At 44.6% G+C, this 14,733-nt stretch overlaps 1 protein-coding gene and 1 long non-coding RNA gene across 3 annotated transcripts in view; one reads left to right on the top strand and one right to left on the bottom strand.

The window, feature by feature from the left end:
• Positions 1-317: 317 nt before the first annotated feature.
• Positions 318-14,733, bottom strand: part of LOC126987820 (inositol oxygenase-like) — a 35,370-nt gene continuing 20,954 nt past the window's right edge. The window contains exons 1-7 of one of the 2 annotated variants that reach the window (XM_050845217.1): positions 6,989-7,128; positions 5,320-5,514; positions 3,798-4,001; positions 3,381-3,517; positions 2,432-2,566; positions 1,977-2,072; positions 318-1,119 (exon numbers count right to left, since the gene is read on the bottom strand). In XM_050845217.1, coding sequence (XP_050701174.1) covers positions 1,011-1,119; positions 1,977-2,072; positions 2,432-2,566; positions 3,381-3,517; positions 3,798-4,001; positions 5,320-5,514; positions 6,989-7,084 — 972 coding nt within the window. In that variant the 5' untranslated portion in view covers positions 7,085-7,128 and the 3' untranslated portion in view covers positions 318-1,010. Of the gene's footprint in view, positions 1,120-1,976; positions 2,073-2,431; positions 2,567-3,380; positions 3,518-3,797; positions 4,002-5,319; positions 5,515-6,988; positions 7,129-14,733 lie in introns of those variants that run through there. The other variant, XM_050845218.1, reaches the window with a different exon arrangement.
• LOC126987823 (uncharacterized) lies at positions 4,025-5,226 on the top strand. Its single transcript, XR_007741232.1, has 2 exons — positions 4,025-4,168; positions 4,242-5,226. It is a non-coding gene; the product is annotated as an uncharacterized LOC126987823 (long non-coding RNA).

Raw genomic sequence — 14,733 nt, 5'->3', positions numbered from 1 at the left:
TTTTCCGAATCTTTCCTTCGTATACTCTCCTTGCCTAATAAAAAAAAGCCCAAACAGTCACTACGCGCATCGTGAGTGTCATCCCAGGCTGTCCCGGGCCAAGCGTCGGGATGTGTCGGCAGGTGGCGAGCTTCCGGATTCCCTGTTACCCCAATCCAATTACCTGGTCATAAGCTTGTGGACTGAGGACAGAATTCACCTGAAAAAAAAATATCGAGACACCTACGTGACGCACTGGCCTGAACAACAGCCTTTTGAAAACCATTTACTAGGGTGTGGGCGCCTCAAGGCAGGCAGACAATAAAAGATGATCAAAATTGCGTTCTGTTATTTTAATCATATCATAAGCAACATAGTTTTGGTTCCTACACTGCCAACATCTAAGAAAATCAGGTAAATTGGTGCACACGGCACGGACGAAAGAAAACGCAGCACAAGACACACCACTTTAGGGCTGACTACCGCAAGACTCGAGATCCAGACTGAGGCGTAGCGACGGGGTAACGGGGGTTTGGGGGGTCAAGAACCTGCTCCCCCACAGGCCACCATACGAGATTTTGAAATAAAGAAAATGCAAGGAAATATGGCAAATCGGATAATTCTAGATGTAGGTCCCTAGGTACGCCACTGAATCCAGAAGCACTTTAGTGTTTGTACGAACCACAGTGCGGGACAACAACAACCAGCGCAGTCAAGCAAACTACACGAAACAACACGACACTCGAGATAAACAAGCGACTAATGATACACTAGTCACGGGTGGGTGCGGGGCAGGGCGGGCGGGCGGGCGCTGAGCCGACAACCTCTACCCTCCTCCGCCGCCCACAGGTTCTTGTCCCAAAGCTCCTCGAGTCCCATAAATCATCTTTCTCCCAAACACTCCACAAAGAACACACGTCACAGCTGATCCTCATCCGACGAGCCCCCAGCCAGCCTGTATCTGCCTCTCTTTGGTGCAGGGGAGGAGGTGGGAGGTGAGGATGCCAGGGGCGAGGCAGTGGGGGAGGCAGCTACCACTTGAGTTTGCCGGGGCAGTACTTGTCGACGAGGCTCTGGTAGTAGGGCTGCAGCGCCTTCATGTCGGGGATCTTCTGCTTCTTGGTGTACAGGTCGAATTTGCTGCAAGGTCAGACATACATTTTTTTTTTTTTTTTTTTGCAGGTGACTTGCTGAAGGACCTCGACTAACTTAGTAACGTTATTCTATGTATTTACTCTTTTCTTCTGACGCTACTTCCTGCTCAAGTCCAACACCGAGTTAACCTGATACCCCGTTTCAATACAATCCTATTACTACTACTGCTACTACTACTACTACTGCTACCATTACTACTACTACTACCACTACTATTACCTCTACTACTGCTACTGCTACTACTACTACTACTACTCCCATCACTACTACATCACAGTCACTACTACTTTTAACCTTTAACATCTAGCAAAAACAACAAAAGAGGATGGCTATGCGCAAACTTTCATATTCTTCGATAATCTACCTTTAGGATACTCCCAATGAATATGGTATACTCTAACCTTTCCGTGAGGCACTACTTTTAATAACACCAGCGTTGAATGGACTTAGGTTATTTTGGGGTGGTTTTAATTGACACTGGGGGGGCTGCACAGAGGATAAGGCAGTGGTGGGGTTGTAAACATCGACTAAAGGCCAGTTTCACAGTTCCCCACGATGGATTAGTAAGCTCCCAAACCAATACCAAAGCCTTCGAAATTTCCTTGTATAGTGTCTGGTGTTTATATTTAAGTTCACATATTTGATGAAGCTATACAGGAAAAGTCTTGTGTATTTAGTGTGGCATCGAAGACCTCACCATTTTGGATTGTATGGGATTCTATAGTTTGGTTCGGGCTGTTACGAAGACACTGTGTTGGACTGTGAAATCGGCTCTAAGGGCTTGTGAGAGGGGACTGGGTTGTGGTGGGGAGTTGGTGGGTCAATAGAGGGTCGTCACTTACTTGAACTCCTTGATCCAGGGTAGCATCTCCATGTCACGGTTGTCGCAGAGGTGGTAGTAGTCCCCGCTGCCGTGCCACGGGTAGAACGAGTGGAACCTGGCGACACCACACACAGGTAAGAAAAACAGGTAGGGTTATTAATTAAGTGTGCAGGTGGGATAGTTAAGTGTGAGTGTGTAGAACAGTTGTATATCTGGTCATTTATCTTTCTCCCTCTCCAATAACAATGTCTTTCTTCATTCATTTCTTTCCTTCCTTGGTAACTCAAATTTCCTTGTCTTCTTCCATCCTTCCTTCCTTCCTTATTTTCCTTCCTTGGTAACCCACGTCTCTATCATGCTATATTTTCCTCTTGTCCTTCTTTCTTTCCCCCAGATTTCCTTGTCTGCTTCCTGCCTTCTTTCCTTCCTTCCTTCCTTCCTTTCCCCTCCCTCCCTCCCGCCCCCCACACCTACCTGATGATGTACATGGCCTCCTCCGGCAGTGTACATTTGTTGTGCTTCAGGACCTGGTACATGTACTCGTCGTGACCCCAGGAGATGTACACCTTCTCCAGGCCACAGTTCGGTTCATACATCCCGTACTTGGTGCTGGCGAGAACAAGAACAATAACAATAAAACAAAAAACAAAAACCTGGGAAAAATCTAAAAACTATACCGTGCTGGCGAGAACAAGAAAACATCACAAAATAATAAATGAAATACCGTATGGAGGATCAAATAGAAGCCAAGTCGATGTTCCTCAAGGCTTCCATACTACAACCCACAAGAAAACATCACAAAAATATAAATGAAATCCCGTATAGAGCATCAAATAAAAGCCAAGTTGTGTTTATCAGTGTTCCTCAATGTTTTCGTACTGCTGCCCACAAGAAAACATCACAAAAATATAAATGAAATCCCGTATAGAGCATCAAAGAGAAGCTAAGTCGTGTTTATCAGTGTTCCTCAATGTTTTCGTACTGCTGCCCACAAGAAAACATCACAAAAATATAAAAAGTAAATGCTATGTCGTGGATCAACCAGGGAACACCGAACAGGTCGTATTTATGTGTTCTTCAAGGTTGTCGTTTACTTCTTGCTTCATTCTACGTAAGCGATTCTTTCACGATCCATTTGACTCTCCTAAAGATTTTGTGTCTCCCGTCGCCAGGTATTCAGTTCGACACTCATCCCTTCCTCTCCTTCTGCTGCCCTCTCATACCCCCACAGATGAGGTAGAGGAGATAAATTGCAGGCGGAAACAGGTAGTCGAGTTGTAACCATCTTTAGTACGGTTTACATAGATGTGTGAAAGTGCAGGAAACATATCAATGGACACACACACACACACACACACACACACATACACCGCTACCTTGACTACATCCCCCCCCCCCCCCACACCCACACACCAATACTTACTTAAATTTAGGGTTGTTGAGGTCGGGGTTGTCGTGGAAGGTTGAGTTTCGGTACACGATGGAGGGAGAGAACTCGCAGCCCACCGCGAACGTGTCTCCCACCGTGGACCACTGGGGCTCCCCGTAGAAGACCATCACCTGGGGAACACGACGCCGGGGGTAATTAGTCGAGTCAAACTTCACGTATGTATTTTTTTCTTGCATGTTTTTTAGTTATTTTGATATGTGATAAATATTATGTAACTGCAGGTCGCGGGAGGTCGTCAGTAGGTCGTAAAGTCTTTCTCCTTCCCACTTCCCTTACCTTAGCCTCTGTACCTCCCCCTTCGAACTTCTACATCAAGGGTAAATCACGACTGTCTTCCTTACCATAGAAATGAAAACCTCACCTTCCAGTCCCGTCTCTAGCGTCTCTCACCTTCCCCAAGTCGTGGAGGAGGCCCGTCAGGTGCAGCCAGTCCTTGTCGGGGTGGGCCTCACGCAAACGCTCGGCGGTCTGGAAGGCGTGGATGTGGTTGGGAACGTCGACATCAGGGTCACTCTCGTCCATCAGGTCGTTCAGCTTCTCCAACGCCTCCATGATCGTGGCCTCGAACTTGTTGAACTGACCCCACTCCTTGTGCTGGGGAGAGGCAGTGAGGAGAGGGGGGGGGGGGGATGGGGGGTAGGATAAGCGGTTGGCACATCTATAGTGAATAGGTGTAAATAGGTGCCTCGATCTTATTAAACAGACATATTTCTTGTGCTGGCCGGGGGAAGAACAGGGAGAAGATGGGGTGAATTTATAAGGTTGACGAGGAGGACAAGGAGTAAACAAGTGAGATACAGGAAGAACAGGGAGAAGATGGGGTGAATTTATAAGGTTGACGAGGAGGACAAGGAGTAAATAAGTGAGATACAGGAAGAACAGGGAGAAGATGGGGTGAATTTATAAGGTTGACGAGGAGGACAAGGAGTAAATAAGTGAGATACAGGGAAAATATAGGTACGGAGAGGCGTTGGTAAGTGTAGAACGATGAAGATGACTGTCCTTGTATATCAACAGGGACACGTTAAGAGAGAGATGATGACTTTACGGGGTTAGCAAGGCAGAAGACATGCATGAGAGAGGAGGAGGAAAGATGTGGAGTGGGATGACTGATTGAATGATAGTTTATTGTTGCAGGTAAACAAGGGAGGAGGGAGGAACATGCCATCCCAACCCCCAGGCAGGGCAGAATGTGATTATACAACTAGTAATACACATGTAGGTAGCACCATGACACTAAAAAGATACAATGGTAGGAATGAATGCACAACAAGGGAGGGGGGCGGTACCTGCCTGAAAATACCTGAAAATAAAATGTGGGGACGGAGAAAGTGATAATGGATGTGGATGAGCTGGAATGTGATAAAAAGGGAAACAGATAAACAAGACTCAAGATAAAGGGTAGTTGAGGAGACAATAGAAAGCAGGAAAAAAATAGGGAGTGATAAGATTGAACTGAAAAAAAGGAGCAAATGAAGAGATAGAGATAGAGAGGCGGTGCTTGTGTTTCCGTAATGAATGCAATGGCGACAAGTTATCTAGTTCACGTGTGTGTGTGTGTGTGTGTGTGTGTGTGTGTGTGTGTGTGTATGATAGTTGTGACTGAGCACACAATAAGGCCTCATACACTTACCCCCCCCCCTCCCTCTCTCTCTCCCTCCCTTCGTCTCTCCGTCCCTCGCCCTCCCTCCATTTTCCCTCCTTTCCCTCTTCCTTCTCACTCCCCTTAACTCTCTCTCTCTCTCTCTCTCTCTCTCTCTCTCTCTCTCTCTCTCTCTCTCTCTCTCTCTCTCTCTCTCTCTCTCTCTCTCTCTCTCTCTGTTATCTCTTCTTTAATCCCTTCTTCCTTCACATTTCCCTTAACTTCCCTTCTACACCTCCTCCTTTCCCCTCTCTTTCTCCTCTTCCTCACCTTCCTCTTCACGTAGTCGACGCATTGGTGGGTGTGCATCTGTAGGTATGTGTTTTTGACCATCATCTGCTGCGGGTCGGTCGAGTTCTCATCAAAGGTCCTGAACTGCCAGTCACCGCTCTCTTTCACCGCCTCCTCCGGCCGGAACACCAGAGAGGGGTCGATCATAAGGACCTTCGTGCTGCTCTTAGAGTCCTGCGGGGGAGAGGTGGTGATGGGTGTTAGTTTTGTAGGTTATTGTTATTGTTGTTGTTACCATTGTTATGATATAAGGTAAAGGGGACAGACCAAGGAAACATCAATAACAACAAGAACAAGAGGAGGAACAAGAACATCAAGAAGAAGACGAACAACAACAACAAGAACAAGAACAACAACAACAACTATAACAACGAGGAACTACAGCAACAAGAATAACAACAGAAACAACATCACACCTCCCTCCCCCCCCCTATAAAAATACATACGCTTCCCTTTTAAATCTAGTGCCAGAGAAGTCCTGATATCCCATTCTTGAAAGAGAAAGTCGTAGGAAGGAAGAAACAGTGGCAGGAAATGAATGATTAGTATCTTTTTTCAGGAAATGGGACAAAGATTATCTATTTTACCGACAAGAGAGAGAGAGAGAGAGAGAGAGAGAGAGCAGCTGGATGACTGGTATGCATTCTTCTACAATCTATAGAGTGTCCGAAGATTTGGTTCAGATCTCCTATGCGCTGTCATGTGTCAGGCTGTTATTGTGATGCCAAGGTGCCCCCCCCCCCCCACGGCGTAGCGATAGCCAACACACACACACACACACACACACACACACGATTACTTCCTAGGGACAAGAAGAAAGGATAAAAATGACATTAGATTAACAAGTAAAATAAATTCCAAAGACATTCCAAGCGACCTGCCTGGGAAAGATGAGTTCTGCCTGAAGGGTTTTGGGTGAATGGGAGTGACAGTAATTGTGAGTGATGTCCCGCGGAGGTGTGTGTGTGTGTGTGTGTGTGGCGGGGAGAGTAGGAACAGGCGCGGCAGGGGAGGGAGGAAGTAGCTTTTGTTAGTCGGAAGGGGAAGCAAGAGCAAATGATATCAGTGAAGAGGACTGGTAAGGTGAACAATAAGGACGGTCGGGAAGTGTGTGTACAAGAAGGGATGAGTATGCTGGAAAAGTGTGGGTGAAATGTCCTGCATATCACACCTTACATATTGCGAGGAAGAAGTGTGAAATGGAAAAGAAGTGGTACATGTAAACATAGAGCAAGGTTCAGACATATAACCACGTGAATGTAAAGAAAGAGTTTAAAGGGAAAATAATCTAAAATGGGGACAGAAGTGTACTGTGAAAGACGTATTGAAGCGAATGAGAAGGTTGAACTAGTGTAGAGGGACTAGGAAGTTTGTGTGCGGCAGGAAGTGTGTATCAGAGAGGAAAAACATATCAAAACAAGGAACGATACAAGTGTTCTGAAGGTCTTGGAAGCAGTTATATAGTTGGATGAGGAAGCGAGCGTCAGTTAGGTAAAAAGTTGACTCGCGAGAAGTATTAGTGTAGCGGCAAGAAGTGTGGAGAGGAGACAGATGAAGTGTGATATGCGCAGAGGGACTAAGTTGAATAGCGGGAAGAATACAATGGAGGCGACAGAACAAGAGAGAGAGAGAGATAGGAGACACTTACTGCCATTGTGAACGCCTTGACTTCAGGGGGGATTCTGGCAGGGGACAGCTTTGGGTCCCATCTTAAATACTGCAACGCCCCCCTCCTCCTCTCCATCAGCCAGCTCGTCACCCAAGTTCCACCCCCTATCGCGTCTGCACCATCCCCACCCCTCCTCCAACACCGCCTCACACCGCCACCCTTGCACCTCACATGCTTCCCCTTCCCCCAACCCTACCACCTCCTCTTCCCCAACGTTTGTCATGACCCTTCCGCACACACACACATACACACACACATACACACACACTAATAAACTTCGACGTAACAACAACGAAAGCGTCAGAGGCACGATTCATACGCACACAAACTATTTTTCTTCCCCATCTTCCTCGCTCTCCTCCCATGACGCTTCCTGCCCTCTTGCTTGTAAGGCACATTTATAAGTATTATGTAGCATAGGAATGTGTGGAGTTTAGGCCGCAATAGACGCTCCATTCGGCGTCACAATGTTTAGGCGGGGTGAGGTTGTTTTGAGAGTGACGCCAGCGGGAACCCAACTACCCATCAACAAAAAAACACAAATATTAACCTAAAACAGCCAACATAAGCGGTTAACATGCTTCCCCGGTTCGGTGTCACAATGTTTAGGCGAGGTGAGGTTGTTTTGAGAGTGACGCCAGCGGGAACCCAACTACCCACCAACAACAACAACAAAAAAACAAATATTAACCGATAACAGCCAACATCAGCGGGCAACATGCTTTCCCGGTCCCCCGCCACGCCACATGAGGTTAACGCTATTCATTCCGAGGGTGGCCAAATTTGAAAACGTCGGATGGGATAGGGTTAAGTAAGGGATGTGGTGGGACGTTGGTGATAATAATGATGATGTTGATAATACTAATACTCATAGTAGGTACTGAGGGATTAGATAAGTGTCGTCCAACAAGTGAGACACAGGTATATAAGGTAAGATGCCCCCCCCCCCCCTCCTCTCCCCACTTGAGCCATGAGAATTGTGTTATCTATTTTCTCTTTATATTCCTTCTTTTTCTTTTTTTTTTCTTATTTTCTTACTTTCCTTTTCTTTCTTTTATTACTCCATTTTCTTTCTTTCAGTCATTCTTTCTTTAATTATTGTTCTGTTTATCCTTTCATTCATTTCTTTGTTCTTTCTCTTTTCTTTCCCGCCTGTGTCTATCTTTACTTTTCTTTCTTTTTTCATTCTTTCTATTTCTTTCTTTCTTTCTTTTTTCTCGCTTCATTTTTTATTGCTTTCTTCCTTTCTTTTTTTTCTATCTATTTATCCTTTCTTTCCTTTTCTTCTTCCGTCCTTCTTTCCTTTTTTCTTTCTTTTCCACCTTTCTTTTTTCTTCCTTTTATTACTCTATCATAATTCTTTCATTCATTCATCGGTTCTTTCTCTTTTCATTCCTGTCAGATAGGGCCTACGTCTATCTTTCTTTCTTTCTCTCTTCCTTTCTTTTTATTTCCTTTATTACTCTCTTTTCTTTCTCTTTCGTCTTTCTTTTGTTTTCTTCCTTTCCTTCCTTCAATTCATCTTTCTGTCTTTCTCTTCCTCCTTTTACCACTCGTCAAGGTACGCAGGATATAGAAGGGAGGCTCAAGGAAGGAGCGTCACACCCCGTTCAGGAGGTTCAGGTCGTGTGTTGTGGCGTCTCATCTTATCGCGGCCTTGGAAGCGGCGTTCAGCGGGTGTCTTTGTAGTGTTGCGATATGTCCTTTGCCTGCCTGTCATCTCTCTCTCTCTCTCTCTCTCTCTCTCTCTCTCTCTCTCTCTCTCTCCGGATATGGAAGATAAGAATCTCTCTCTCTCTCTCTCTCTAAAGAAAGGGTCTCTCTCTCTCTCTCTCTCTAAAGAGAGAAAAGAGAAATCCAGATTAATGTATAAAGTAGAAGGCATAATCTTAATCTCTCTCTCTCTCTCTCTCTCTCTCTCTCTCTCTCTCTCTCTCTCTCTCTCTCTCTAAAAGAAATAAAAGACATGCGTACGAATTAAACAACGTTCTCACCACCCCAAAACAGCAGCAGAAACAACAACAACAACAACAAACAAACAACAACAACGACAACAGCAATAATGATAGGCATACCAACGCAGTAAAAATAACAGGCTTGTACAGTAAAAAAAAAAAAATAATAATGCCAAGAGAGTGAAGAGTGAACCGAAGAATGAATTTTAACTGAGGGTAAATTGAATGTAAACTGGAAGGTAAGTTGAAATGTAAACTGGAATGTAAACTAAATGAAAACTGGAATGTAAATTGTATGTAGACTGGAATGTAAACTGAATGTAAACTGGAATGTCAACTGGATGTAAATAGGAATGTCAAATGAATGTAAACTGGAATGTCAACTATATGTAAACTGGAATGTGAACTGGATGTAAACTGGAATGTCAACTGGATGTAAACTGGAATGTCAACTGGATGTAAACTGGAATGTCAACTGTACGTAAACTGGAATGTCAACTGTATGTAAACTGGAATGTCAACTGGATGTAAGCTGGAATGAAAACTAAAATATAAACTGGAATGTCAACTGGAATGTAAACTAAATGAAAACTGGAATGTAAACTGGAATGAAAAACTGATAAGAAAAAATATAGACATTTAAACGCAGTAAAAATAAAGAAAAAAAAATGACACGAAGGCGAAGCGTCAACTGAAGAAAACAAACAAACAAACAAAACAAACAAACATGTAGCAGACAAATTGTGGGTCATCAAAACACAAACAAACACAAACACAAACAAAAAATATAGCAATAACCTTACAAGTTAAACACAGAAAATAATAGAAGGTTACGTTAAACTCTCAAAGCCTGGGTGTCATATGTATAATTATCACACAACAAACAGGAATGTGAAGATGGAGGAAAAAGTTGACGACCTAACCGACAGTAAAAAGCAATCAATATGAAGGCCAACAGATCGAGCCTACCTCTCCCCCTACGAAAATAAAAAACAATCTACATATACTACTCAATTCTAAACAACAACAACACTAAACACGAGTCAGGTACAACAACAAAAAGAAACTCCATCGAACATTATCAGCGCAACGCAAAATCCACAAATATCAAATCCACGTTCTCTTCAACTCGCACGTGTAAACAAATTTAGGAGGATCTTTGAACTTTACTCGCGGCCCTTTTTGCTGTGTGGGTTCGTATCCCAGTAAGGCGGCGGTGAGGTGAGCCGCTTCTTCATGTCAACCTTCCTTTTATGGCTGCGAGTGATGACCGACGTAGATTCATTCAAACCGTAAGGAATTGGATTGGAGAGGAGGAGAGAGAGAGGGGAAGCGGAGGAGGAGGAAAAGAAGAAATGTAAAAGACGAGGAAGAAGAAAAGGAAAGGAAGAATAAAGAGAAGAATGAGAAAAAAAGAAGAAACGTAGAAAATGGAAAACAGTGCATATGAAGTCGAAAAGAGAAGACAAACGAGGAACAAGATAAAAAAGAATAGAATAAAGGAAAGATTAAAAAGAAGAAGAAACGTAGGAGAAGGAAAACATGCGATAGGGAGAAGAAAAGAGAAGACACACAAGGAAGAATAAAAGAACTGAACTGGAGACAAGGAGGAAACAGATGCGGAGGAGAAAGAGAGAAGAAATGTAGAAGGAAAACAGAAGATAAGAGAAAAACAGAGAACAGACGAGGGAGAAGAAAAGAAAACGAAGAAAGGAAAAGATGAAAATGAAGAAGAAACGTTGATGACGGAAAACAAGGGATGAGAGGAAAACAGAGAACGGGCGAGGGAGAGGAAAAGAAAACGAAGAAAAGGAGAAAATGAAGAGGAAACGTTGATGACGGAAAACAAGCGATGAGATGAAGAAAAAATAAGACTGACGAAGAAAAAAAGAAAAATTTCCACGACTTATCATACTGGCAAGACTTGATACGGAACTCAGTATGCACAAACCATCTTGACTCAGTTTCCCTCCGGCGACACACTCTCCCCTGAGTTTTGTTGTCGAGAAAAAAGTCTAACTCCTGATCTCTGGCGTGTCCTGACCCCAAGCCTTATTTGGACTAAGAAAAAAGTTAGATTAATTAAATAGCGAGTCAGTCTTTGAAAACACCGAAAAAACAACACTCCTCACTTATCTCCCAGGGTTAGCGACGCCTCAGCTGCCGCAGACGACACGCCGCGCCTCCCCTGGACGTCCTTATCTCCGCAGAACAAAACCGGCGGGACCTTAACAAGAGGCGCTCAGCTGGTAACGTAATCTCGCTTCTGAATGGTCAACGCGGTGGTGACGTAAGCTTCTGATTGGCCAATAAGAAGACCGCGCTCATTCTGCCTCGCGTTCCTGTAGCTTTCACATCCAGTCGATAAATTCCCAATGTGTGAAAATGAATAAAAACACTAAAATACGAAAAAAATGAGAAAAATAAGCAAGTAAATGAACGTATATATGTAGTTTTGCAGGGTGAGTTCTGGCAACCGTCGTCTCTGATGTATGCTTGAATTAATAGGTGAATGTATAACAAAGAATGAAAGAAAGAATGAAGTATAAACGATTGGCTTTATAAAATGTTTCTTAAAGAATATGCGACTTGCGCTCTCTCTCTCTCTCTCTCTCTCTTCCTTTATCTTTTTCCTCTTCTCTTCATTTTTTTTCTCTTTTCTCTTGAATTTACTCTTCTGTTCCTCCTTTCTCCTTCTGTTCCTTCTTTCTTCTTCTCTTTCTTCTCCTTCCTCCTCTTCTTCTTCTTCTTCTTCTTTTTGCAATCTTTAGCGCCGCCAGGCTTCTTTGAGGGTCTATGGTGGTCGGGCGTTAGTGGCACGGGGGACTCTTATTTCCTTGCTTCTGTGATATGTTATACTCACGTCTGGCTCGTGCTGCCCCGCGGTGGTCCCCTTGAGTGACGCCGTTGAAGCAAGGGCTGATAAAGGAACATCTGGACAAAAAACAACATACTGGCTATATTAACAAGTATATTAACAAGCAAGGCATTTCGTCATCATACAAAGATTAAACCTCACCTGACAGCAAGAGGGGGAGGGGGGGGACAGGAGGGGGCAGGAGCCAGGGTCGGTGCGGGGGCGGTGCGGGGGTGGGCGGGAAAGCTGGACGGGGCCGATACACACACACACACGCACACACACACACACAGCACTTGCTCATGTCGGGAGGGTACCTGCTGGCGATTACGATTCCAACAGGTGATCAGGTCATGATGAATCACACACACACACACACACACACACACACACACACACACCAACCGGCTGTGTTATGTGAACTTTGTGAAATTCTCCTCCTGCTGCTCCCTAAGACACGCGATTCACTTCAGGTTTCCACGTACCAACAAACTCGCTTTTCTCCCAGTTACGCAAGACGGTGATGAACCTTCTTGTCCTTTTTATTACTTCCACTTTTTGACCGATAAACCTATTTCTTTGTTCTTTATGTAATCGATTCCAGTGAGGAGTTCGAAGGTAATTTTCGTGAAACCAAATTGTCGAGTCTATTTTGGCGTTGGCTCCCACGGGTCCATTTCTCCCCTCTGCTCTGCCACACGCTCCCAACACCTAATTTTTCCTCTGATATGTTACCTATAGCTTACATATGAGAGGAGGAGATAGGTGTTGGGACTTGGTGGCAGAGCAGAGGGTAGGCAAGGACCCGCGGGAGCCTACGCCAGCCCGTCTCGACATATTTGGAAGACTATAATCGCGTCCTAAACTGCAGATTGTAGTGTACTGTAGTTCGGATTGTAGTGCAACTCTAGTATACAGACGTAACTGAGTGTGGCTTGAATACACTTGAGTCCTATCCTAAGGTCAGAGCTTCGACTTGGTATACCTTCGATATGCCGGCATCATCACCTCTTCTAGAATCTCTAACTTCTCTCTATAAACCTTTTTCCCTTCTTTGGTTCTAGTGCTAAGATCAAAGGTACTAAGGGCCGCTTTCACAGTCACTTTGTTTGTTTTGATAGTTACCAATGGCGGGGATCGACGCTATAATTTTCCACGTGAAACTGGTCTATGGGGTAGTGGCGGCTGCAGAGGAAACGAGAGGTGTTGAGAGTGTGTGTGGCAAGGTGCGGGGCTAGGCTAACACCTCAGCCGCCACTACCCCATCGGCCAGTTTAACGTATAAATCGCCCCCATTGGTAACGATGAAAACAAACAAAACAACTGTGTAAGCGGCCCTAAATTCTCCCGTTCGGTGTTTCCTTAATTAAAGAGCTTCTTGCATCCCTTGTATCGACGCTGGATGGGAAGAAAACATCAATCTTGGGACGCATCACGAGACTGAGATTCATGAAGGTAGACGTAATGTGAGATGGACCTTGGCGCCTAACATAACATTTTACGATATTTTTGGGGACGGAAGGGAAACGCCACCACAGAGAGTTTCTTATGTGAACTTGCCATCGACACAAGAACGTCACCGTATTTTTTTATTTACAACAAAGGAGACAGCTCAAGGGCACAAAAAAAAAGGAAACAGCAATAAGAAAAAGCCCGCTACTCGCTGCTCCTACAAAAAAAGAATCAAAAGAGGTGGCCGAAAGAGAGGTCAATTTCGGGAGGAGAGGTGTCCTGATACCCCATCCCCATCACGCCATTACAGTCATTACAAAGCCCCTCTACCCATCCCAAAAAAACTCGTGCGAGCCTTAACCCATACTATAACCCGTAGAGGACTCGCAAGGGATACGCCTCCCATCACTTCCTGTCCCGTTTCCATATCTGTCACACATCCGGTCCCCAAACAAGGCCCGTATCGCTAAACATTTCGTCGCCCAAGTTCACATATTTGACAAGGCTTTCGTAGGAGTTGTGGGCATTTCCAGGAGTACTTGTATGACCCTGGTGCTAGATTGACCCTTCTTCTATACCATGAACCTGAAGAAACACTCATCAGAATCCAATTGACCCCCTCTTTGACCTCCAGGAGTAGTCGTATGACCCTGGTGCTAGATTGACCCTTCTTCCATACCATGAACCTGAAGAAACACTCATCAGAACCCAATTGCCCCCCTCTTTGACCTCCAGGAGTAGTTGTATGACCCTGGTGCTAGATTGACCCTTCTTCTATACCATGAACCTAAGAAAACACTCACCAGAGTAGTAACAAATGTACGGAAGTGGGGGTAATTTGGAAGTGGGGGGGACTGGAAGTGGGGGTTGGGGGGTCAGCAGTCAGCAGGGGTTACAGGAGTGGGGGTAATTTGCAGGGGGTTACGGAAGAGGGGTATCTGGACCCCCTCCCCCCCCCTCCACACCCATCTCTTTACCTTTCACCCCCCTCATCCCCCCCCTCACCCCCACTCGGACTAGCGTACGGAAGCGAGAAGGTGACGGAGTAGGGTGCCCAGCAGGAGGGAGGGGGGTGCACGGAGAAGGGATACTTGAAGGGTTAAGATAAGATCTTTCTTTGACCCTCGAATGACCACGAGATTATAATCACGGAAAAGGTTAAGGACATTAGGTTAATGACCAGGCTGAAATATGAATTTACTCTCTAATGCAAGTCCGAAAATAAAATAAAAAATCGCCATTGAACGTAAGACTCGATAAATTATTTAAGTTTTTGCTGGATGTATTGTATCATTATCTTCTTATTTCTCATTTCTCAACTTGTTTCTTCTTATTTCTTTCCTCAACTTATATATATTTTTTTTTACTCCGGTTATTTGGTGCCATCTAACCCTAAACACTGCAGCACCAAGTCTTTTTTTTCTGATTTTGCATTAATTAATGTCTTATATCTCATTTCT

The sequence above is a fragment of the Eriocheir sinensis genome, chromosome 66 (assembly GCF_024679095.1).
Source record: "Eriocheir sinensis breed Jianghai 21 chromosome 66, ASM2467909v1, whole genome shotgun sequence".
Lineage (NCBI taxonomy): Eukaryota > Metazoa > Arthropoda > Malacostraca > Decapoda > Varunidae > Eriocheir > Eriocheir sinensis.
This window is presented reverse-complemented; position numbering and strand designations above follow the sequence as displayed.